The sequence below is a fragment of the Cephus cinctus genome, unplaced genomic scaffold (assembly GCF_000341935.2).
Source record: "Cephus cinctus unplaced genomic scaffold, Ccin1 Ccin1_scaffold0020, whole genome shotgun sequence".
Taxonomy (NCBI): domain Eukaryota; kingdom Metazoa; phylum Arthropoda; class Insecta; order Hymenoptera; family Cephidae; genus Cephus; species Cephus cinctus.
This window is the reverse complement of record NW_014332768.1, coordinates 47,851-71,920: the sequence shown is the minus strand read 5'-3', so window position 1 is coordinate 71,920 and position 24,070 is coordinate 47,851. Positions and strand designations below refer to the sequence as shown.

Below are 24,070 nucleotides of genomic sequence, written 5' to 3'. Positions count from 1 at the left end.
TTAGGGTGATTTGCCTAGTAGATATGATTTTGTGATCGTAGGTTTTAACTGTATGTATATAGCATATACGTATGTTATACACATAGCACGTATGTTGAGGCGATTATTGATTTTAAAGCTTTCATTTGGAATCTGACGATCGTCTCGACATTTTGCGACATTTTTTTTCTTTAATATCTTAAGACTTAGAGACTAGGATTATTATTACGGCGTGATAGAAATTCCCGTGACTAGATTAATATATATATATTTATATATATACGCGTTTTAGACGCTTTTGCGAATATTGTGCAATTTTTGGTTTCGCGAGTCTTCGTACATACGCGATAGCGTTTATTTTTTCCCTCTAAACTTATTTCGTTAGTCTTATCGCTAGATTTAGGCGCAGATACAGTACGCGAGAGAGTATCTTTTTTGTATTTTTGCAAAAATTGCGAAAACTGGTTTAGTGCGAAGATTCGTCAGTTTTTTTGCATTATTATTTCTCTCTCTCTCTCGAGAAATTTTGGCAACGAAGGGTGGGCGGAGAGAATTTGATTTTTATTCTTAACCACTATTTTCGTTAACCACTGTTTTTTTCAATAAACCTAGCTAAGGATTCTTTTTCTTTTTCTTTACCATCTCCGTCGGTAAGGTAGAACGATCTTTTAGTCGAGTTAAAAAATACTTTACAATATTCCCCTATGCGTCTCATTCGCAGCATACAATTTATAATTTGTTACATCCCCGCGAAATGATCCTCGGACTATTTAATGTCACATAAAAATATACATGTATATATATATATATATATATTCATTTATATATATATGTATATATCTTTTTTATTTTCACAAGGTTCATAGTCGTAACCTGACATTAAATCATTTTTCAGGTGCCATCCCTCAATAGATTCTCAGTAGAAATAAGTCCCCTGAATCCTGACACTCGCGTCGTCACGCTATAACTATATACCTTACGCGTATTTATATTCTTACGTGTACACTAAGCACGCTAATATTTCTCCTTCTCTTTACTTATATACTCTCAAGAAAATACTCTTTACTCTTTGTCATAAAATATTCAAAGGATCAACAGGTTTTTTTTTTTTAAATATCATACGGCGATTTTCATTTTATTTTTGGCATCTCATATAGTCATTGCATCGGTTGAAACTGATGATAATTATCTTTCTCATAGAATATATATGTGTATATATATATATATATATATATATAAATAAATATATATATTTATAACCGATAAATAGAACATTTTCAATGCAGGACAGCGTAAATAAGAAAATAAAAGAAAAAGACAAATCTTTTAATCTTTTCTTTTTCCTTACATTTACATTAAACACTGCGTTAACGACACATTTTCCTATAGCTGCAAAGTTTTGAGACGTATCTTTATCCTTTTATTAAACGTACCCATAATAATACTGTTCTTTGCATCGTATTTTAAATCTCATCAGATTAATCGAAATTGGCTCTCGTAAGATTTCAATCAACGATAAATTATCCACCAACAGTACAAACTTCCGGTTGGTTAAAGGAAGTAGTCAAAAATTTCGATTTCCGGTAGGCATAAGAGTCGCGAAACGCGATCGACTGTGATTTATGTACAATTCGTATATAATATAATTTTACATGGATAAGAAGGTACAGGCGTTGTAAACGACGAGATACGCGAAGTGAAGAGACTAAAGAATAAGGAAAGTTAAATATAAAAGTGAAAGAAGAAAAAGAGAAGCAAGGAAAGTTCATATCGAAGAACTTTTCGAAATACCATATCCCCCGAACGAATTCGAATTAAACCTCGAAGTTCCAGCTGATCCAACAAATGCCAGACAGCTACCGGAAGCTAAAATTGGATGATCATCGGTAATAATTTTCCTGGGAATTGAAAAAGAGAGAGAAAAAAAAAAGAAAAAAAAATAATAATAACACTCACGTCCCAAAAATACACATTTGGACCAATTTGGTCTCGCGTGACAAGATCTGCCAAGGAATTTCTCCTCATTCTGAAATTCCTCGAATGCTCACGGCAAAACTAGGAATCCCCGACAGGATAATCATGAGTTTCCAGGAAATCATCATATACAGTCATTTATCAAGTCGGAGATACTCCTGTTCACCGAGACCCTTATTGCAGGGGCGTATCCGCCATGTCACTCTTGGTCCATCCATTTTGGGCGCTCGAGGTCCTAGACAATTGACTAGGACTCCGAACTGGACTTCTTGCTGGGTAATAGACGCAAGGACCTGGACTGGCTGATCTTCCTATCCCTTTGACACTCTGTCGACTGTTCCCATTGAGGAGGACGTTATTGTTCCTGCTGATGGTCGTATTGGATCTCTGAAGATGGGACCTCCTTATGGAATTACGTAACTCTATGTTGGTTGTATTCGTGGTAACGGATTCGTCGTTCGTCTGAAATTCAGGACTGTCTCTGCCGGGACCGAAGAATCTGTTGCCGCAGAACAAGCGCAGGAAGATCCTTTTGAATTTACGTCCAAATATCACGTAGATTATGAAGTTGACGCTGCTGTTTATGGTCACCATTAAATTTCCCAGCTGGACCATCCAGTTGGGTGGCTGCCCACGAAAATTCTCATAGATGTTGGTAGCGAGGGGCAAGATGTTGCAAATTATAAATACTATCACGACGCAGAGCAACATGACCGCCAAGCCAATTTCACGTCGCTGATGTCGCGACAGATGCTGTAGATCCCGATTGGCTTTTCTGACCTGAGTACAGAAAAAAAAAAAAATTTTTTTAAATTATTTTTATCACACAAAAATAAGAATCGACAGATACAAATTTTTCTATTTTTTTTTTTTTTTCAGTCGCTACTGAATTCTTCGTTCTCTAAGGATGATCGGTAACCTCACACAGCCTCGAATGGGACTCTTGAACAGACTTGGAATCTGGTGTTGGGAACACGTGTTGAAATGAAAATGTAAGTTGGCAAAGGTATTTGAATATTCTTATTTATTCTTCCTGCCATTATCTGACTCTTTGTTCTTCTTTGGCAGGTACACACTGCATTCGGCAACAAGATGTACGTTCTGGTACAACGAGACAACGCGGGAAATTGAATGGCTTCCTTGATCTGTTGGCTGCGTAAAAAATAGCGATTGCTCTCCTGTGAATTGGTCGACGTGGTTCTCCTGTCGGAGCTCGGTATTATTTTAGTGCGTTGGGACGCCTTCGCGGCAGATGAGTGGAAATAGGTTTGTGCGAGAGGTGAAAAAGAAAAAGAGAAGAAAAATGCGCGAGAGAGAGAGAGAGAGAGAGAGAGAGAGGAGAACAGACGACACACTGAGAACAAGAGAACTGAATGAGTAAGCAACGTGAAGAGAAGAAAGCAAAAGAGCAAAGAGTAATATTATACATATATATAACCGTTACTCCCACACGGGGTGTAATGCGTATATGGTAGATGTCATTTTCTCCTTTCTTCTTTTCTTTTTTCTCTTTTTCTCAATCCACGACTTCACCGTTTTACGAGGCAATGAAAGCACGTTCCCTTGTGCGATTAGCATTGGGCTTTTTCTCGTACTTAAAATTTTATGGACGCCCACCGACGCCCGGCGTCGGCATTAATTTACCGTCCGTATACCACTTTTCTACTACGTACTCACCGATTTCTACTTTTTACATACTTCGAATCTTTTTACATGCTCTCTCTCTCTCTCTCTCTCTCTCTCTCTCTCTCTCTCTCTATCTATCTCTCTTACTTTTCTAACCTCTTTCCGCTTTGCTTACTTTTCCATTGCGTCTCTTATCACCGAGATTTACCGCGTTGCCAAATGTCCACTTTGAGAAACTGAAATTGCAATCGAGCACGTGCAATTTATCAGATGTAAATGGCAGAAGGGAAACTGGTCTGCTTGGATAAACGAAAAGAAATTGTACGTCCCAGCTGCTACACTCTTTCTGTTACTGTGCTTTATGTGGATATCTATATTACTTTATATATACTGTGAATACATATGCGAAATATTATACGTACGAATTAAGTAGATACTATATGTACACTCTTGTATTTTTATATTGTTTTTGTGTAGATATATGTGTATATGTATTCATTGTGGGTATAAACAAGTGACGCATATTTAAGTCATTATTCTTTTGAAAAAGCAATAGATAGGAACGCCGTAAGATAGTGAAGGGTGAAATTTCTGTCTGACGAAAGGGTTCACGATAAAGATAAGATATTGGTAAAGGGAGACGCAGTTATATTGAACAGTTATCGGATATAAGTGTTTTCCATCTTCTGATATGTGGTGCCGGTGTAGATAGAAATGGCAGGAGAAAGTGTAGGAATAAAAATGCATATTAATTTTGGGGAGAAAGTTCGTTTTTAATATGCAGTTTTTTGTACCTGGTATGAAAATTCTTGTTTAGTATTTCGATAAACATTTATGCTACTCTGTAAAAATAACAAGTCTATTGTAAGCTGAGGTTAGGTTAGCTACTTGGACCATAATGCTCGCATCGAGACTGTCTGAGCAAAGTATTCCATTTGCCTTTTTCACTTTCGTATGTGGGTCATACGCTGGGTTTGAGACGAGGAGGCAGAAGAGATTTCCTTATTTATTTTTCATAGAATAAACCAAGCGTTACTTGACTTGATAATTGAGGCCAGAGGGGTGAAGGGAGAGGAAGAGGAGAAAAATATGAAGAAAAAAAAGTAATTGAGTGCATGCATTGTTACTGTGACGTAACGTGACCTCGGGATGTTTTATCAGGGGCCACAAACTTATGGGAATCAATGTAAATGAGTCACCTGATATGGGGAGGATGGAAAAAGAAAACTAATCAAAGTTACAAAAAGAAAATGAAAATTGTATTACAAGTGGTTTTTCTTTTTGGATTTAAAAAAATTGTATTTATCAACTGTAATTATAGGAATGTTTCTCACCTGCTGGTATATCGCGTGGTTAAATATAACCAAGAACGCAAATGGCAGCTCGTAGTAGAACACGAAGTACATCCAATTTACTACGGACAGGTAAACCAAATTGGATCTTAGTTGTGTAGGTACGATGCAGTAGATGGTTACGTTATATTTCCAATGTACTTCCGTTTCGAAGTCCACTTCCCAAAATCTAGAATGGCAGGTAAGAATCTTGGCTATGTGTACTGTGACGTTCGCCATGTTTGTGTTGGCTGTTAACGAGCGTTTAGAATTATGTAACTGATGGTTCAGCTTACTTTTGGAGATTATATACAAATGCGAAGAGTATTATGCAGAGGACTGCCAACCGTGCTCGACCGTAGGTGCAGAGTGAACGGGCCCTTAATGGATGACAGACTGCCACGTATCTTTCCATGGTCACTGTCACTGTCAAATAGACAGTGACCATTTGCGTCATCGCTAAGAGCGGGTAGAGGAATTTTACTATTTTTGGATACACCACGAATTTGTAGGTGAAGAAAAATCCAGTGTAGTAGTAAATGGCTGGTAGACCGAAGCAAAGAATCTGTAATGGATAATTAATTAGGATTAAAATTAAATTTTTTAATTAAATATCATACAGCTGTATAGAAAAATTTCTTTACTTTACATTTCTAAGGAATCAAGCTTACATCGTAATTCTTTTATTTATCATACGCCTTTCTTCTTACGAATATTTTTCTTCTGACATTTTCAAAGAATAACATCAAAAGAGAACTCTCAAAGATAGCTGGGTTTATGTTCATCGAGCCGAGACACGAAATTGCTACGAAGATGGACTACGGGAGCATGAAGCGTGAACCTGAGAATTTTTCACTCTGCGAATTCATTTCGTCTCTGCTTCCTCTTTTTTTTCTACCAAAGTGCTTAACATCATTCATGCTCTCTTCTATACGTCTGGGATGATCTTCCTGATCCGAAATTAATCGGCGTCGCGACGCGAATCAACGTGACGAGATAGAAAATTTTGATAAATTTGATAAGTTCATCGCATTCATCTAGATTAATTTTTCTTATTACACGCATTTAATCTATCAGCATCATTTTTTTTCTCAAAAAAATTATTATAATTATCTGATCTAATTTTTTAAGTCTAATTGCAATCTGTCTAGGACGTCCTAGCGGACGCCTGGACGCTGATTTTGTATTAGACGACGTCCTGAAGAAGTCATCTGCTTAACATCGCATTCGTCTAGATTAATTTTTCTTATTACACGCATTTAATCTATCAGGGTGCATCATTTTTTTTCTCACAAAAATTATTATAATTATCTGATCTAATTTTTTAAGTCTAATTGCAATCTGTCTAGGACGTCCTAGCGGACGCCTGGACGCTGATTTTGTATTAGACGACGTTCTGAAGACGTCATCTGCTTAACATGACCCATTAAAAATAATGGCACTGGAAATTACTTGAGCTTATGAATATTATGAAACAATACTAATTTTATGCTGAAGCCACCCTAATTAATATTACATTAAAATTCAAGGTTTGCGACTACCATTATATTTTATAAACTTTAATTGAGTCGTCCCTTAAAAATTTATCGTGGCAAATAAATTCACAGAGCTATTAAACAGAGCAGGAAATAAAATAACTTACCGAAGTTATGATAAGGATCGTATCGCATCTCGCCAAACCGATCAATAGGTAATTTATTGATGATTTCATCTGTGGCCGTGATAAGATGATCATCGAGATGAAATTACCAAAGAGTCCAAACAGGCCAATCAGATTGAGCAGGATGCCGTTCACGATGAATTCAAAGAGGGCGCTCTTTTCCAAGGGACTTTTGCACTCGTAGATCACGGTACCATTGTCGGTAATGTTACCGATTAATTTATCAGTCACGTTATCAGCAAGATAATCGGTCAGATTGCTAATTGCTTCATTCGCTTCCATCTTCTTGAGCTACGTAGATCTTATTAATTAATCTTTCGTCTTAAAACTCAATCGATTAATTCACGTCACTTTTGCATATATTGCTGGCTCAAAATCGCGGAATGAATTACGTATTATTATTATTATTATTACACTTTACATCCAAAAGGGATGAAATTTCCACGCGTTTTTCTCATCTCACCGAAACCAGTACACTTCGTTTTACACTAAGAATACGACACTGGGAGAGGTTAGAACGCGATTATCATTTACGGTTATTAATTTTGCAGGATTAAAAAAAATTTTTTTTTAAATTCCTTCATTGAACATCATCCAAATTATGCGAGCTTTAAATGTAATATTAGCGACGGTTATAATTGCACAGAATATTAAGGGTTGCCTGTAAGGGCCAGAGGGTGTAGAATTGTGAAATATTCAAGCTCCGGTTTTGGGGGATGTCCGAGTGAAAATTCCTCGGATGTATTTTTCAGGTTTTCGAATTTTTCAAATTTTCTATACCCATACAGACTTTTTGGATTTTATTTATCAAATCCACCAGGTACGACTTCATTTTTCCATTTAAATAAATACCTTTTTGTATCTATCTTTTTTCTCAGGTAATCCAAATCGCACTCTTAAGAACTGTTCACTACCTTTTCAATTTATGGGACATTATCGGAGTGGTCCAGAGCGCCATAATCTTCGATTCCCACAATTCACCTTATTATCTCGATTCCACGTAACACGCGGATTGCAGCCACGTTCTCATCTCCCGGAGTTCAAAGTTCACCTGGTGCCAGTGAATCTACACGATAAAGTAGTGTACTCCTTAACGAGATGTCGCTGAGAGATAAAATCCAAGATCGAGCTCCTGGACCCCAGCCTCTTCATGATGTCTCTCACCGACGCCAGGAGGATGCCTGCACGAAATATGATAAGATTTATTGGCAAGATAACAGGATAAAAAACAACGTCAGAAAAATTAAGAGGGACACCGTATAGGACCTTTCTCCCACCCACCCTCTAATCACAAAGAGAGGGACAGCCTCTTCCGTCTTTGGGAGGCTTGACAAACTTTCAAGATTCCTGTCAGGCAGAAATAGATATTGCGAGGTAATAAAAGGAAAATGTCGAAGAAAAAAGGAAAACAAAACTTATCCAGACGTGAAATCCCTTATTCGTGGACATTCAATTAGCTGAACGTTGTGGTCAATCAATTTATCAGGGAACGATTCTCCCCATATATATCATATATATTTCACCCGTACATATGTATATACACGTGTATTTCATATATGTCAATGTAACACGTAACAATGCGTACGGTCGAACAAACACTCTACCAGCCCTCGTAGTCTAGTCCTCGTTTGATGCATCATCGGCTACTGTCATTTAACCCCTATATGTATATTAAATACAACCCACCCATCCTGCCTTCCCATATCTAATTGATCTCAAGAAGTGCTGCTCCTGACAGCGGTTTGACTTTGCTGACACGTTAAAGCCGCTTTAAGAAGCTGCTATCATGTCTTACGCAACACGTTCATCCCTTGAGCATCTTCAAAGCTAGCTGGCAGCTTTCAAGGTTAACGATTATGCCAAACCACATTATATCAGCCCTTAGGGTTGTAAGGGTGATAACGAACCCCCTACAGTGACGTCATTAAGCTGCGCACGATGTTCCTGACGTTCGTTAAAACAAAAAAAAAAGATAATTAAATCGGTTGCGAGGTTTGCGAAAATTGGGAAATTTTTCATGTTTACATTTTTTTGAAAAATTATTTGACTTTGATTATGGCAACTTTGAAGGAATGCTGGATCGTTAATATTCTGTTACGCGAAAACGTATTTGTACGGTCGTTTCGCAATTTTGCGAATATTTACGTCAAAGTTGAGTGACTTTAAGCGTAGCGCTGGGAAAGTTGCAAATTTTTTTAATGACGCGAGTATATCCGTTGCTTGTACACATTTTTTTTTATCTTTTATACAGAATACCCGTGACTCCTGATTTTATTCGTACTACGACCGACAGCGGCTGCTGTTGCAATTTTCGTTATTGGAAAATATGCGAAATCTTATGCACACGTGCACGTATGCAATAAATGTATCTAGGGATATTCCATAGGGAATTTTATTAGGGTAACGTATAGTCGGTATACGTAGATCAGTCGCGTGATGAAATAAATAATTCTCAATCGTTATCCTGATTTTTCCTATGAGCTGATTTTTCGATTCAAGGTCACAAGGCGAGTTCATAGTTATCGGGCAACTTTTTTGCTTTCTGCCTCCCTTCGAGTCAATACTCTGATCGAAAGCTACGTTCCCGGGTTGATCCGTACAGTTACGCCGATGCTCTCGGAATTATTTGGTATTGTTGAGTCGAGATCGAGATGCTGGAATCTCCTGTGGAGAAATCGTCTCGAGGTACCGAGTTACCCGGCAGAGTAGAGGACCCGACGGAGACGTCTCCACGGACCGGCTGAAATACCGGCGCCCCGCTGAAGAGAGGCAAAGGGCTGTAGAGCGGGCGGAAGTACAGTTTTGGTACTGTCAAGGCCAGGTGAGGATTACCCTGACCCGAGTTGAGGACATGGTGCCCAGCTATTGCCCTATGGCCTGAGGAAGCTGCCGTGGAGAGATAGTCTCGAGGTACCGAGTTGCCCAGCAGAGTAGAGGACCCGACGGAGACGTCTCCACGGACCGGCTGAAATACCGGCGCCCCGCTGAAGAGAGGCAAAGGGCTGTAGAGCGGGCGGAAGTACAGTTTTGGTACTGTCAAGGCCAGGTGAGGATTACCCTGACCCGAGTTGAGGACATGGTGCCCAGCTATTGCCCTATGGCCTGAGGAAGCTGCCGTGGAGAGATAGTCTCGAGGTACCGAGTTGCCCAGCAGAGTAGAGGACCCGACGGAGACGTCTCCACGGACCGGCTGAAATACCGGCGCCCCGCTGAAGAGAGGCAAAGGGCTGTAGAGCGGGCGGAAGTACAGTTTTGGTACTGTCAAGGCCAGGTGAGGAACACCCTGACCCGAGTTGAGGACGTGGTGCCCAGCTATTGCCCGATGCCCTGGGGAAGCTGCCGTGCAGGATCTCCAAGAATCACGTACCGATTCGCTAAGGATTACCAGCTATAAGGATCTCGACCAATCAGAACGATTCGTTTCCCGAATTTGATTATTGTCGATTGACGGCTTTAAAGCAGTCTGTCTTGGGACACCGATCGGGGTGCCTCGCGCTACCGGGCTGTTTGGTGACAGTTCTTCTAGCCCTGTTTACTGTACGATACAAAAAATTTTCGCTCGTGTATTTCTCACAGTATCCAGAAAATCCTAATGATTTTCTGCGTGCTTTCCGGAAGTGCAGTGTTGTGCTCTCGACCTTCGCGGATCAGCTCACCAAGCGGTGAGTACTCCGAATTTATTAATTGGCGGAGGGATTTTTATTTTATAGCCACGACTCGGTCTGCTATGGAATAACCCCCTCTAGCTTAACCCAGCAGCCTGAGCGGCCGTGCGTTTCCGTAACCGTCCGGTCCAGTTCGCGTATGCTGATTTTCCGCGATCCAAAAGATCAGCACCTACGATTAGGTTTCTCGATTTTACGCGTCCCCAAAAAATCGAGAATCATATCGACTCGTCAGTTCCCGGTGAAAAAATAATTGGCTGCCGTCGGCCTGACGTGCCGGATGCATGGACGAAGGGCGGACGGCCGAAGATGACGTAAGTTAGCTCTTGGATTTTTGTCATCGGCGTCGAGTTAAAAAAATACGTCACATAATATATATGTGTACACTATGTTATAAATTTTTTAGTGTGACGTCATAGACCATAGAAATTCCACGTTCTATAGACACGTCGTAAGCTGTTTCCATTTAAACGACAAAATAGAAGCATATAAAACCAGTAGTCGGGTCTTGACGTTAAGTGACTTATAGCTGCGGCGTCGCGACGACTGGCGTCGACGGTATTCATTGAATGAAATAGTTTCCAGTACTTCTCTGAAAATTTCAAGGAACTCGCGTATACAACGTATTAACGTAATTGCCGTAGAAGATACAGAGTCACGTGGTCTTAACGAAAGAAGCGCTAAGACGACGCCCGGCGTCGAGGTGCCTAATAACCTAATTAACGCTCTAACGAAACAAACTCGTTAAAGTCTCACGGAATTTCCCAATAGGTCGAAAGACTAAGAATAATATAAACGTATACTGAAGTCCACCACGGAAATTTTTTTACGAACGATTCTTCCTGCATCTTCATATAAAATCGACACGCGTCGTTTCACTCGAATTTCCAAATAATTTCGCGAAAACTATTTGATAAGGGCCAACGAGTCACCATTTACGAAATCCCAATTTTTAAAAAATTTTTACCATTAATTAAATATATTTTGCAAAATTCAATGTACACAACTATACATATATATACTTAAGTATAAAATATTCAAGCTATAAGTAGTTTCGGTTAGATAAGTCGTGGTGTCTTGTTAACGAGAATTACAGATTTAAATATAATATATATATATATATATATATATATATACCCGATATAGAAAGATGTGCCAAAATAGCGAAATGATACGAAGATTATTTCGAGCTTGTCTCAGTCGCCGCTTATCCCATTTTCTCTATTATTTTCTCACTCTTTCCTCTCTCCCGTTCCGTCTCTCTCTCTCTCTCTCTCTCTCTCTCTCTCTCTCTCTCTCTCTCTCTACCTCCGAAGAATAAGTCCCTCGCACCGAGATCATTCTAAGGTAGACCTTACGCACGACCCATTTTGGAAATAGACCCTGGTGGCTCATCAAAAAGATGTCGGCGATAGGATGAACTTGAACGGCCGACCGCTTGGCAACGTTTACGATATTCCTAGCCTTTCTCACCTAAACACATTTTCCTCTTTACTTAATTTCTTCCTCCATATGTATATGCAAATGGCCCGTGCAAGGAGCTCTTGGAAATTTTCGAAATTGCGAATAACGGAGAGTCAAAGAAAATACATATATATATATATATATGTATACCTATCTTTCAACGTAAATGAAATCTACCACTAGGCCTCAATGACGCTGTAACTATATATGATCATAACTATAGTAAGCTGTACCAAAGTGATTAGATATAATCATAATATTACCCATCACTTTGCGGAAAGCTTCGTCTAAATATTCTTTAAAGTTTTGTAAACTGTTTAGGCTCTTACGAATGAGACGGCAGCTTTTAAATACTTGCGGTATCTTTACTTTATCGCTAGTCGAGAGATTCGAATTTTCGGGACTTGGGAAAGATTTGAGAATTTTTTTTTTTCTTTTTTCTTTTTGAATACCGGTTATTATTTTTGAACGCTCCCTTGATTAGATCTGCTCTGAGTGATTCGAATTTTATTAGGCGTTTCCTTCTTGGATATAATATATATAGTCCAGTATATATAGTACTGTATTGTATAGTGCTGACTGCGGAGAGTGTTGCGAGTATAATTAGACGGGATGACTATAGTAGTCTCTAGGAGTAGATACGTACAGTTACTAGTCAGCCAGACACTATAGACATATTCTTAGAGCAAACTCGATGACGAAAGGAACAGCTGACCATTTGCCAGAGCCTGGATATATATGTATGTAGGGAGCGTTTCAACAGGCATTGAATACAGTAAAAGGGAGGTTTTTTAAATTTTTCTTTTATATATATATATATATATATATATATATATATACAGGGTGTCCCAGAACTACTTTTGGACCGGAAAGTGGGCGATGGCTGGAGGTGCCCTGAGTACCCTCCCGCAAACCGTTTGCCAAAATTCGCTATAGTTTTTAAATGAGAAGCATTTAAGTGCGACCAATCAGAATGAAGGATTTCCGCGGATTCATTCGCGGATGCCAAAGATCGCTGCTTTGCAATAGCTTCCCACAAATTCCGCGCTTAGCAATTGTTTCATAGCCCGAGCGAGCGTCATAGGTTTCGTTGACAAACTCCCAATATGGGCATGGGCGTGACTTAGGCTGGCGCAGCAGCTACACGTGCAACGCGCGATCGGCAATTGTTTCGCGATATGCATTCAGCCCGACAAAAACCGGTACACGGTGTCCAAAACGTCATGCACTGAAATTTATAGCAGTCCGGAGGAAAACAGATTATTAAAGTAAGAGGGAGTCGGGAGGGTGGGTGGTGGGACTGATGGATTAAATTTAAAATGAATTGAAAACTAAGCATAGAAGTATTATTTTTTCGTCTTATCGTATCGAATTTCCAAGACATCGCGATTGCTGATTTCAAAGTTATAGAGTACTCATCGATTCTGGAGACTGTAAAAAATACGTAAATAGGAAAATAGATTAGGAGCGAAACGCAAAGACACGTATCCCTTTTTTTCGTCCCAAGAATCGGTATTTTCAGTGCATGACGTTTTGGACACCGTGTACCGGTTTTTGTCTGGCTGAATGCATATCCCGAAACAATTGCCGATCGCGCGTTGCACGTGTAGCTGCTGCGCCAGCCTAAGTCACGCCCATGCCCATATTGGGAGTTTGTCAACGAAACCTATGACGCTCGCTCGGGCTATGAAACAATTGCTAAGCGCGGAATTTGTGGGAAGCTATTGCAAAGCAGCGATCTTTGGCATCCGCGAATGAATCCGCGGAAATCCTTCATTCTGATTGGTCGCACTTAAATGCTTCTCATTTAAAAACTATAGCGAATTTTGGCAAACGGTTTGCGGGAGGGTACTCAGGGCACCTCCAGCCATCGCCCACTTTCCGGTCCAAAAGTAGTTCTGGGACACCCTGTATATATATATATATATATATATATTTATATTCTCCATGTCGGATATTTGGTATGCAGTTTTATTATCCTTGTATCGGGCATAAGGAACGGCGTGAGGGATTTTGAACTTCTTTCCTCAACTTTTCTTGGATAATAAAATATTATCGCCTTGTGGAGGAATGGACAAATTTTTTTCTCGGAAAATATTATATAGGTTATTGTGACTTTTCCTTAAAAAAGAAAAAAAAAGGTTGCATACAAAAATATCGAGTGACGTTTATACGACGTTCAGCATTCCCCCTGCCCCTTCTCCATCCGTCATTTCCTCGTGTGCAACCGCATTTTTTTTTTTTATTTTCGTTATTTCACTTTTTTTTCGCGAATTCGACAATACTGCAAGAGTGAGCGAAATTTTTGTTTTTAAAAGGTTTCCTACGTCTTTCTCCAAAATTTACATGATTTAGGTGGCTCTTCGTTTGCCTATGTTAAAGCGCGGTAATTGGAGCACAAACATTTTTTTTTTATACAAGACACTGCTCTTTTATATCCACCGTTCATAAAAATCACGTAAAGCACGAAGTTTTTGCGAAATAAAAAGAAAATATTTTTACGCAACGGATTGCGGATAAAATTGTTTCAAAAATTTGTATCGCGACAATATCGATTCGCGAAATAAAATAATCGAGGCTTTATCCGTCCGTTCGCGTTTTTGTCAAACTTTTTGAAAGGAAAACACGTTACGCGTCTGAGGCAAAGGGGCAAGGTAAAAAGCTCCTAAGCAGCTTCGAAGCTTACAGGGATTTATCGTGTATCCAGCGTTTATAGAAAAAAAAAAGGAAAGAAAAAAGAAAAATTGGACTTTCGTTCAAGATAAATCCTACAGAATTAAATGCCTGGTATTGCAATACAATGGGACTCGAAATAAGATAACTCATGCTATTTTCAGTAAAAAAATAAGCTCCGCAATAAAATTTCGAATTCCCATCATAGTCAAACTCACATATTCATTAAATTTTTCCCGAAACCACCAAAACGTCAAATTCACTTTCGGTTGATATTGCCCCAAAAATTTCGTCCGTTCCCCAAAAGCTTCGATCACTAATACTCGGATTTCTAACCTAATCTCCTACGCACGCGCCGTCGCGCATACTTCATTTCATCCCCTGACGAAAGCTTTCGAATCGTGTAACGATTGCCAATGTAACGTCGAATTGTAACTTTGGCGAGTTTAATTTTCTTCCTGTCACGTTTTCGTTTCTTGTTTGTCTATCAACCAACGACGAGTCAGATGCTAACTGAATGGTAAAGAGAAATCCCTAAGGTTGGCCCCTCTTAATCCGGAATAACTAAGGATCGTTTTATATCCCTTATAAAAGGTGATATACGACTTTCAGGTAAAATTGAAAAATTAGCAAGTTCACTTTTCTTTATCAAAATCTTATTACTTTTTTTTTTTCATACTTTCTTTTTTCATCTACTTTACTACATTTCTGATTTCTGGATTCTCTCCTGGGAGATAAATGGGTTGCGTTACTTTAAGTGTATATAGGTATAACTAAGATTCAGATGGTATATAATCTCTAGCTATCTTATGTACGATATATATATATATACATATTCAGTACGTAAAAGAAACCCCTTATTCTCTTGTTCGTACTATATGTATATCTGATAAACCGCACTTTACATGCATAGGACGTTGAGGCCAGATAGTGGAGACGCTTTAATGCATCAGCCAGAAGAAGGCCACTGTGCAAAATGCAAAGGAGGATAATGATTAAAAAGAGAGGGATAGGGGAAACAATAGAAAATGACGTAAAACTCTTGAAGGGAATAGAATGAAATTCTAGGGAGGGATGGCGACGGTAAATCCCTTTATCTTGTATAAGATAATGAAATGGGAGATAAGAGATGCTGTTTAGCGAAGATTCCAATCTCGAAGGAGACAACAAGACATGGCTTCGAGATTCTTAAGAGAATTGAATCCTTTATATCTTTTATTGAATTTGTCCGTTCGATGAGATACAAGAAGATACTGTTGATTAAAATAGTTGAGAAAAAAAAGAAAAAGAAAAAACATATTTTTCCTTCGAAATAATTACATTGGGCGGCTCTTCTGTAAATTGGTAAATTTTTGGGAAATTTATTGGCAAATTACGTAAACGTTATTTGATGTCGCCCAGGTGACACAGAGAGCTTGGTTATTGTGAAAAAGTGGAAATTGACTAAAACTAATTTAACTGATCTCTCAACCGTGATGACGGCCGAGTAGTCGAGATCGGTTGACAGATAATAATCCGCTGGACCATTTAACTGATCTTAATAATTTCAGTCAGTTTTCGAGTTTTATTTTGCATATTTTTGAAAAATTTTCTACCCGTTTCCGGCCAGTCCGCCGCCATTTTGATTATAAAGTGAGAACATAAATCAGACGCTATGCGAATTCTTTTTCTTCTCTTATGATTTATTCTTTTCTCCCTTCGGATTAATCCTCGTGCAATTCTTGTTAGGTTGGGTCAGGTAGGATGCAAAAAGGCTGTGCGAAATTTTCACGAAAACGTAGGAAATTTTCGTCCGAGTCTGATGTCATTTCGCACTGAAAACAACTGACTGTGGGCGGCTGTTACGTGTCAGGGAATCGTAGGGGTGGAATATGTAGGTCTTACGTACGATTACACATGTGTGACGTAACGTTGAATTAAAATTTTTTGTATTTCTCAAACTTTCGATATTCACCCGACTTATGTACTTTGTCTGGAATTTTGGGTTTTTTTCAAATCAAAATTTTTAGTCTACATTTTTTTTCTTGTCTTGCAAATTTCTTGCTTCCATTTTACTCGCATGTAATAATACCTGGGTGCAAATTTTTGCTTCGGTTCTCTTTGAGGTTTTTTTTTTCAATGATTATCATACACAATCCATAGCAATCATGTGTGGTATGACATTCGATATACGATTTAATGGTTTTCGTTATTTTTCTTCACGCGAGATTGTATCAGGTATTGTGTATCTTATTATCATAGAAACTAATGTATTCTTGTACGTAGATATACCCGATGGGATTCGTGAAAAATTGGTGTATTTAATTCAAAATATTAACAGCATAGGGAAAAATTACACTTTATCCCATACGAATTAAAATAAAGAATTAAAATCTAAAATCGTAACTACTTGATATGGTAAATAAATTTTTTAATTAAAAATTACTTTACACACTGTCTATTAAACGTGTATACGCAATTACGTATTGAATTTAGTTGAAGTAAATAGCATCTACGTTAAACATACGATATCTATTTTTATATTATCTTAAAAATTCCACATGACCCGTACCTGCCCGATTAATGAAAAATAAATGAACTTCGCAATACTTCGTCTAATGGGCAAAATCTCCCTAATGAACTCCGCTCGTGTAAATAAAATTTCATTAAATTCGATACTTACGAGCGTATGACGCGCGTATCCCAATAAACGGCAAAGAGTTTCCAAAAATCCGAGAATTTTATTTATTAGGATCAACAGCTACAGGGGTGACATCCTGTGTCTGGTCAGACGTCCCTTTAATCCAGCGTAAAAGCAAGTAAGTAGATGCAGGGCAGAAACGGCCAGACGGCAAACCGGCGACGGCTACTCGAACTGTATAGCCAGCCAGAAACACGACAGGCAGCAGCTCTTTTGGATTCAGTATAAATAAAACAGTAAAACCACGTCACGGTAATATTATGTGCCAAAAGATATCCCCTCGATTCTCATGAATAAGATTTTTCGTTCTTCGGCCAACCCCGTTTAACACGAATTTTGAGTTTTTTTGTGTAACAAGCGATTTTTCAAAATCACCTCGGCAATGAGAGTCGATTCACGGCGAATTATTATTTGTTACTTTATAACCGAACACCTTGACAGCAGATACTTATTGATTGTTTAAATAAATAAATTTATTTATTTTTTATTGTCTTGTTTTTCTTTATTTGGTTAAAAAAAGATTTTCTTATTTCATTAAAACGCGAAAAACGGACGTACTTAATCCGTCAATTACACAAACGGTAATACCTAAAGGTTCACCCGCATGCTTAAAACTTTTTTTACATAATCTTCTGGCTGTCTGGGCTAAGTCCCTTATGCCTGAGGGGGCAAAGGGGAAATCCAATGACGAAATGTTACTTGTCACTCGGTTAAAGGCGGCTCCCCATTGAAACTGTGTCTAGGAGAATACACGACTTCAGGCTGATTTTCAGCTTTGTCTTCTTCCGTTGAATTTTATTGAATTAACTAGCCCCCTAATCACAAAGTCCCATATCTTCCTTGTTCTTAGTTTCAAGGAGACCTAAAGCTCAGTCGTGCCGTTCGATTGGGATATGGAGAAGGGTCCGGTAAAATTAAATGAAAACCAGCCATGGGTTTTTGCCTCGTAACCGAAAGAAAAAGAACATCGTCAGCGATTGTGGTACAAGAAAGACAAAAAAAAAGTCAAAATTTTATTAGCCTAATTTTTTTTCTCAAATTTTCACCGCTCACTTGTATTGGAAATTTGAAAAACTTTTTCACAAAATCCTTCGTGATTATCTTTCTTCTCGTATTTTCTTTCCTGCCGGGTTAATTCTCGATGATTTTTTTTTTTTTCTAAATTCAACATCCACTTTTTATTTTATTTTTTTTTTTCACCAAAAATGTTCACTAATCTTTGTGTTTTGCAAGATCACACCAATACTCTTGCCAACTGCACGGCTGACTTATGTAACTTTTCCACGCTCGTCGTTTTCTCCATGTTTTTTAAAACCTTTTTTTTTAATACGAACAATTTTGAAAATGTCCCGCGCGCGGGTCGTCGCGCAATTTCGAAGCGCTCGTCGCGCGAGACGCACTGAGCTCCGCGATTCGCCAAGAGAGGAGTCGGAGTGTCAGGACGGACCTTGGCAATGAGTGCCGCCTGCGCGTTAGTATATTCTACGTTTCGACACGAAATCCACCACACGACATAGAACCTTTTGACACTAACGTCACTTGTGCCGAATAAAAAATCCTACAGGATCTGCACGTAGCAGTGTAAAGGCAAAAGACATAAAAATTGTTTTCAATAAATTAAAAGACGAATCTTCATTTTTTTTTAACGTGTTTCACAAGCCTCGCGCATCGTGCTGACAAGTATAAATGAAGTTTTTGAAAAATACCCTAGTCACGCGAAACACGTTTTTTTTTTTTTTTTCCCTCGAAAATATTTATCTCTGCTCGCAAAAGTAATTTCAATTAAATTTTCAAACTTGAAATTACACATTCTTTCAGTTTAGCAAGTCAAGTGGTGAAAATATTATTCTGTTTGAAAGTCCCTTCCGCGTGGTATTTCGAGTATAAAAATACCCGAACATTGATCCTAGCTAAATCTACGAATTCCGAAAAGAAACCTCGTCCAGGATTTTTTTTCAAAAATAAGTTAACGTATCAAAAAAAAACACTCAAGAAAGATTTCAATGGTGATTAAAATCACATGATACTCCTTCGGAAGTTAGATCTTGTTTATAAAGGAGTATCAACTTTTTTTTTTCCAAATCTTGTTGAAAGGAACGAAATTCTATTGAAGCCAGAATGAAAATATATGCATTGTAAGAAAACGACCGAATATCCCATCTAACAAGAATCATAGTATATATATATATATATATACATTGTACATATACAGACTGACACATTCAATACACGCTCTCCACGCAATTAGGATACAGTATAACAATTTTCTGAAACGCCACGCATAAAAACCTGACCTAAGTGCAAAGGCGTGCTCACCCGTTAAATTGTGCATACCTTAAAAGGATCCCCCGCAAAAATTTCCAGGGAATTCGCATTTCTGCGTGAACTGGGTGGGCAGCCGGTGGGGGGACGATTACACGTAGCGTAGGTGACGTGACGTAGCCATAAAGGGTATTAAAAAAGTGAAATTTAAAAAAAATTGATAAATCGGTGAAATTCGAAAAGGAACAAATTTTCAAAATTCTCCCAAAATTCTTCCTTGAGTGCGTCAATTGCATATACCTCACGTATATACAGTGCGATCGATTAAATTATCTTGTTTCACGTATTCCATCCTTATCTCAGTACGCGATCCTGATAAGGTCCATTCAAATAATCCACTTCCGTTTTCCGTATAAATCTTATCGTTCAGTGCTTCGCTTATTTCTATCACAGTCAAATATCCGTATCTGTCATACGACGTTGATAAGCACGATGTTACATAATTATTTATACTGCATAATAGTTGAGCCATTGTATCCAATGATAACGTACAGCGTGGGTGAACAGGGCATTCTATATGAATTCATACGCACGCTGATAACGTTCAGCACACAATACACCGGTCCAGTATCACGTACGATACATATGAATTTATAGACGTTGATATGACGCCAAGGTAAATGTTACTACTTAATGTAAGAACGACGATAACGGATGTCGTGTATATTATTTAATCGACGTCCGACGTCGCGACGAGCCTCTAACCATGAAGGATAGTCACGGTTTCGAAAGGTTAAATTATAATGGATACGTAACGAGAGTAAAGTAGTCTATTTTTATGGGTTAGAAGATATTTGACCTGACTGTACGTTTAAAAGTTTTTTTTTTTTTTATTTTTTCGAACACCCTTTATACATTTTACACAGGGTACAGAATGTTCCGGTAACGTCGATCAAGCGATAATTCTATAATAATTAATAAACGTTAAGTACGTAGTAAGAACGACCCTTTGTAATTCATCTCTATGTGCTTTACCCAGCGTCCTTTAATTCGTTGTGTTATCAAGCGGCTTTCGAATAATCCGGAACGACGATCCTCGCGTGCCTGAAAATTCGTAATCAGGATAACAACACGCGTGATCATCGACGGCCATTACCATACGTTGCCTTTGTCTTGCGTTACTGGGTGATTAAATTTTAATTATAATTACGTCACGTCTGCTCCCTACGTTCTACGGACGCGTACCGAGTGTTTACGTATACTTTTGAAATTTGCAAATGACTCTTGCTGAAAAACGTTTTTGACACAGTCTGCCAGCTTCCCGAGCCACCCCTATCTAGTGGTACGTTTCAACCCCTTGGCTAAGGGGTACTCGTAGTGAATCAGTAACGTGCTCAGCCAGCCAACCCGGAGCCGGATTTCAGACAGCCCGGAGCCGGTAGATAGTCACGGTGGCAATCTCGGCAGATCTATATACGCAGCATCCCTCTCGTCTTTGGGATTCCTCCGGAAAGCATGTAAAATTGATTAAGGGATGATTTGAGGGGGATGAGAATATATTTTTTTCTTCGCGGAATTCCTACGGATTTTTTTGTAAATCTTCGGCTGGACCAAACAATTTTTTTCAGAGGGATCGAGATGAAGTAATTGATCGGGGAAGGAAAATCCTATTGGTTGAAATTTTATTGAGGGCGGGGGTAGCTCTGAATAATTAATACATCCCGTTAAAATATTTGATCGTTGAATCTTGATCGATTATTGATTTTTTATTTTTCAATTTCACGCGACGTTTACTTCGATTGGACATTTTTTTCACGTACAGCGTATATATATGGCATATATACTTTTCACCCATTCGCCCCTTTTGGATTCGAAATGCCGTCGGATCAACATTCGACAAATGAAGTTCCGCTCGTGCATGAGAATACGAGAATCGTGAGAGCGTGGGTACGAGATATTAAGACAGTCCGATGTGTCTTCCCATTTTTCAAATGTGAAAAATGGTCTTTCCCTCTTTTTTAGTTCTGCTTTTTTTTTTTTTTTCTTTCGAAAACTACCCTCGCAACTACCGTCGCGCGTTCTACGTCTACTTTGTATTCCTTTCAAATGAAATACTTGTTGTACGTTACGTCGATGTACTGTACTTAACAATGTATTTGTTTTTTAATTTTTTTTTTTATGAAAAACATTTTTCACTCATATGTAACACATGCCGCTCGATACGTAACACGTGTGCCTTGCGTACGTGACAATTGTTCGAAACTAAATAGCTTGGCGCTTAGCTCTACGGCTTTTTGTATATGAGCTCAGAGAACGAGATGAAATTAGTATATAGTATCGTTGCCTATCGAAGCGCACGTATCGATTATCCAATACGTTTCCAAACAAAAAAATATCGATTGCATTGTGGATGGTACCTTTACCGGAGGTATAAGTCAAGAATATCTGGGTATCGATTTTATATTAAAAAAAAAAAACTTTGCCGAGACCCTGCACGTCGCTATTGATAATAGCCGTTTCAAGGTTTTCCCTGACTGAACTAATGAATTTGGAAACCATTTCATAAAAAAAAAAGTCGAAAAATTTCTAACAAGTATTTGTGGACGCTCGATTTCAAATAAATCTCATGACCCCCACGTGGCTCCATTTCGGGAAGATCGAATTGCGATCGAAATTCGCTGAAGATTCTTTTCGGCTTTATACATCGCGTGGGAAAAACCTTAAGACGGGTTGAGATGCTGCGGCGAAAAAGTTTCAGCAACAATGCCTCATGAGGGTGTAGTCAGGAGCAGGATCCTCCATCGAAGGGTGGACCAAGAAAGAAAGATTACCCACAATTCACCAGAGAGGATTCCTCCACGGCGTCTTCCTGGCGGCTCTCGACTATCGATTTACGTTTCATGTTCTGACGTCGTAAAGTCTCTCTCCCTTGATGAGGGCGTATTTTCAATTTCTACCCAAGATGTTCAAACTCTGACGCTTATGGTTTTCCAAAACCCCCTTTCCCCCCTAGACAGCAGAAACTACCCCTATACAATTTGTACGTAAGCCAGGCATCGCGAATAGTTTGTGGATATCAATGCGTTAATATATATATATATTCATGTTCATGTTCATGTTCAGCCATTGCACGATTTTGCACATTCGAAAATCTCCCCCTATGAATCTCGGGTTAATGTACCGTGACTGCCTTTCCCACATGCACGTGTAAAATTACCCAACAGCCGTACAAACACTGGGCAAATATTTTTTGCACAACAAGACGCAAAACAATAGCGAGCGATTTTCTGTGGAAGGAAATACATTTGATATATATATATATATGCATTAGCCGTAACATTATTTACGAACAGCGAGCATTAAATTCCAATCGGTACACTCGTTCGCAAAAACATAACGCAATGTGATTAAACGCTATTCACGGTAAAGAAAAATTGCGCCAAAAAGACCCCGACCTAACCCCAATTACGTAACTACGAAACGAAAGAAGAAATTGTCCCCGAAACAAAGCTAACCTAAATTTTGGACATGATAACAAAAAAAAAACACGCGTCCCGAAAATGTCTGTAGTTACCCTGACCTACATTTAGGTAATCCTGGGTAACTACGATTCCGGGAAAAGTCCCAGCACATTTACGAGCATCCTCCGAGAATTTAAGGACGGTTAGGTTAGGTTAAAAAAGCTTAGTCAAAACGTTCGCTCGCAAGTAGTAATGCGTAACTTTGCTGGAGTCGAAAGTTAAAACGTATACGGTCGCTTTGGATATGTCAAAGGAAACCATAAGAAACGCAAGCGGAAACTTGTTGACATTGTTTTCACTTACGGTTCGATTGTTGGAGCAAATATTATAGGAAGCGTGGATCGGCGAGTCGGGGTAATAATTAAATCGCTGTTTTATCTCGCGATAAGGTTAGTGTACGGAAAACGTTTAATTTATGGGAGTCGAGGTAATTGATTAATTAGTACAGACTGACTAGATTACTTGTAGTGCAGATTCAGCCCTAATGAGCTGCTTTAACGTCAACGAACGGTCGTTTTACTTGCGTCATTCCTTGGAGACGCGAATAACGTCTTAATCGCATTTAATCGTGACTGTGGCGCCATCTTGGATTTTAAGGTTGCTTCAACTAGGATTAATTAAGGCGTCGACCTAAGATTTATTAATTGCAACCTCGTTTCGATCTATTCATTTGATATGTGAATCTTTGACTGGCAACAGGAGCTCGCGGCTCTGTCGTGTCTTCCGATTCGGAATATTGCCGCTGGTGGAGCTGGCGTCGCGCTAGTAGTGCAGGTACGCGCGGGGCATTCGTAGTCAGACATGGAATATCTCATACGGAAATACGTTTGCGTTTAGATTAGATAGGGGAATTGAAGTAACTGACTTATGGGTGAAATTAGGGTAATTGCATATTGGAGAACAGTCGTATATACTATACAAGGGATTTATGAAATTTTGTAAAGTAACATGAATTAACATGACATTTAATCGTTACTAAAATTTTTATGTGATCTTCGATATTTTGATTAATTAATGATTGACGTAAATATTATAACTTAAATTTACTTCGGGTTCGACTGAATTGATCGAAAATGTTTTGACAGGTAATTCGAATATATTTTTTTCGATTAATCATTCGTTCAACGACATATCGATAAAATGATAAATTTTCCCTACTTCAAAATATATTGATATTTTAACATCGAATATATTATATCTCAATACATTTCTGATAACATCGAGAACCTCGTAAG

The 24,070-nt window shown here is 38.6% G+C and overlaps 1 protein-coding gene and 1 long non-coding RNA gene across 4 annotated transcripts; one reads left to right on the top strand and one right to left on the bottom strand.

Moving 5' to 3' along the window:
- Window positions 1-1,024: 1,024 nt before the first annotated feature.
- LOC107265759 (FMRFamide receptor) lies at window positions 1,025-18,460 on the bottom strand. Of its 3 annotated transcripts, XR_001537294.2 has the most exons (6): window positions 17,035-18,460; window positions 6,553-7,751; window positions 5,207-5,475; window positions 4,914-5,100; window positions 1,936-2,733; window positions 1,025-1,845 (listed from the first exon to the last, which is right to left on the bottom strand). XR_001537294.2 is itself a non-coding variant. In XM_015735531.2 (5 exons), the coding sequence occupies exons 2-5, from the start codon at window positions 6,850-6,852 to the stop codon at window positions 2,128-2,130; spliced, it is 1,362 nt and encodes a 453-aa protein (XP_015591017.1). In that variant the 5' UTR covers window positions 6,853-7,751; window positions 17,035-18,460; the 3' UTR covers window positions 1,025-2,127. The 3 variants fall into 3 exon arrangements, 2 of the variants coding, with proteins under 2 accessions (XP_015591017.1, XP_015591026.1); XM_015735531.2 differs by having other exon boundaries at window positions 1,025-2,733; XM_015735540.2 differs by having other exon boundaries at window positions 1,025-2,733; window positions 18,106-18,460.
- LOC112494154 lies at window positions 2,588-4,903 on the top strand. Its single transcript, XR_003059333.1, has 3 exons — window positions 2,588-2,737; window positions 2,833-2,945; window positions 3,022-4,903. It is a non-coding gene; the product is annotated as an uncharacterized LOC112494154 (long non-coding RNA).
- Window positions 18,461-24,070: the final 5,610 nt, after the last annotated feature.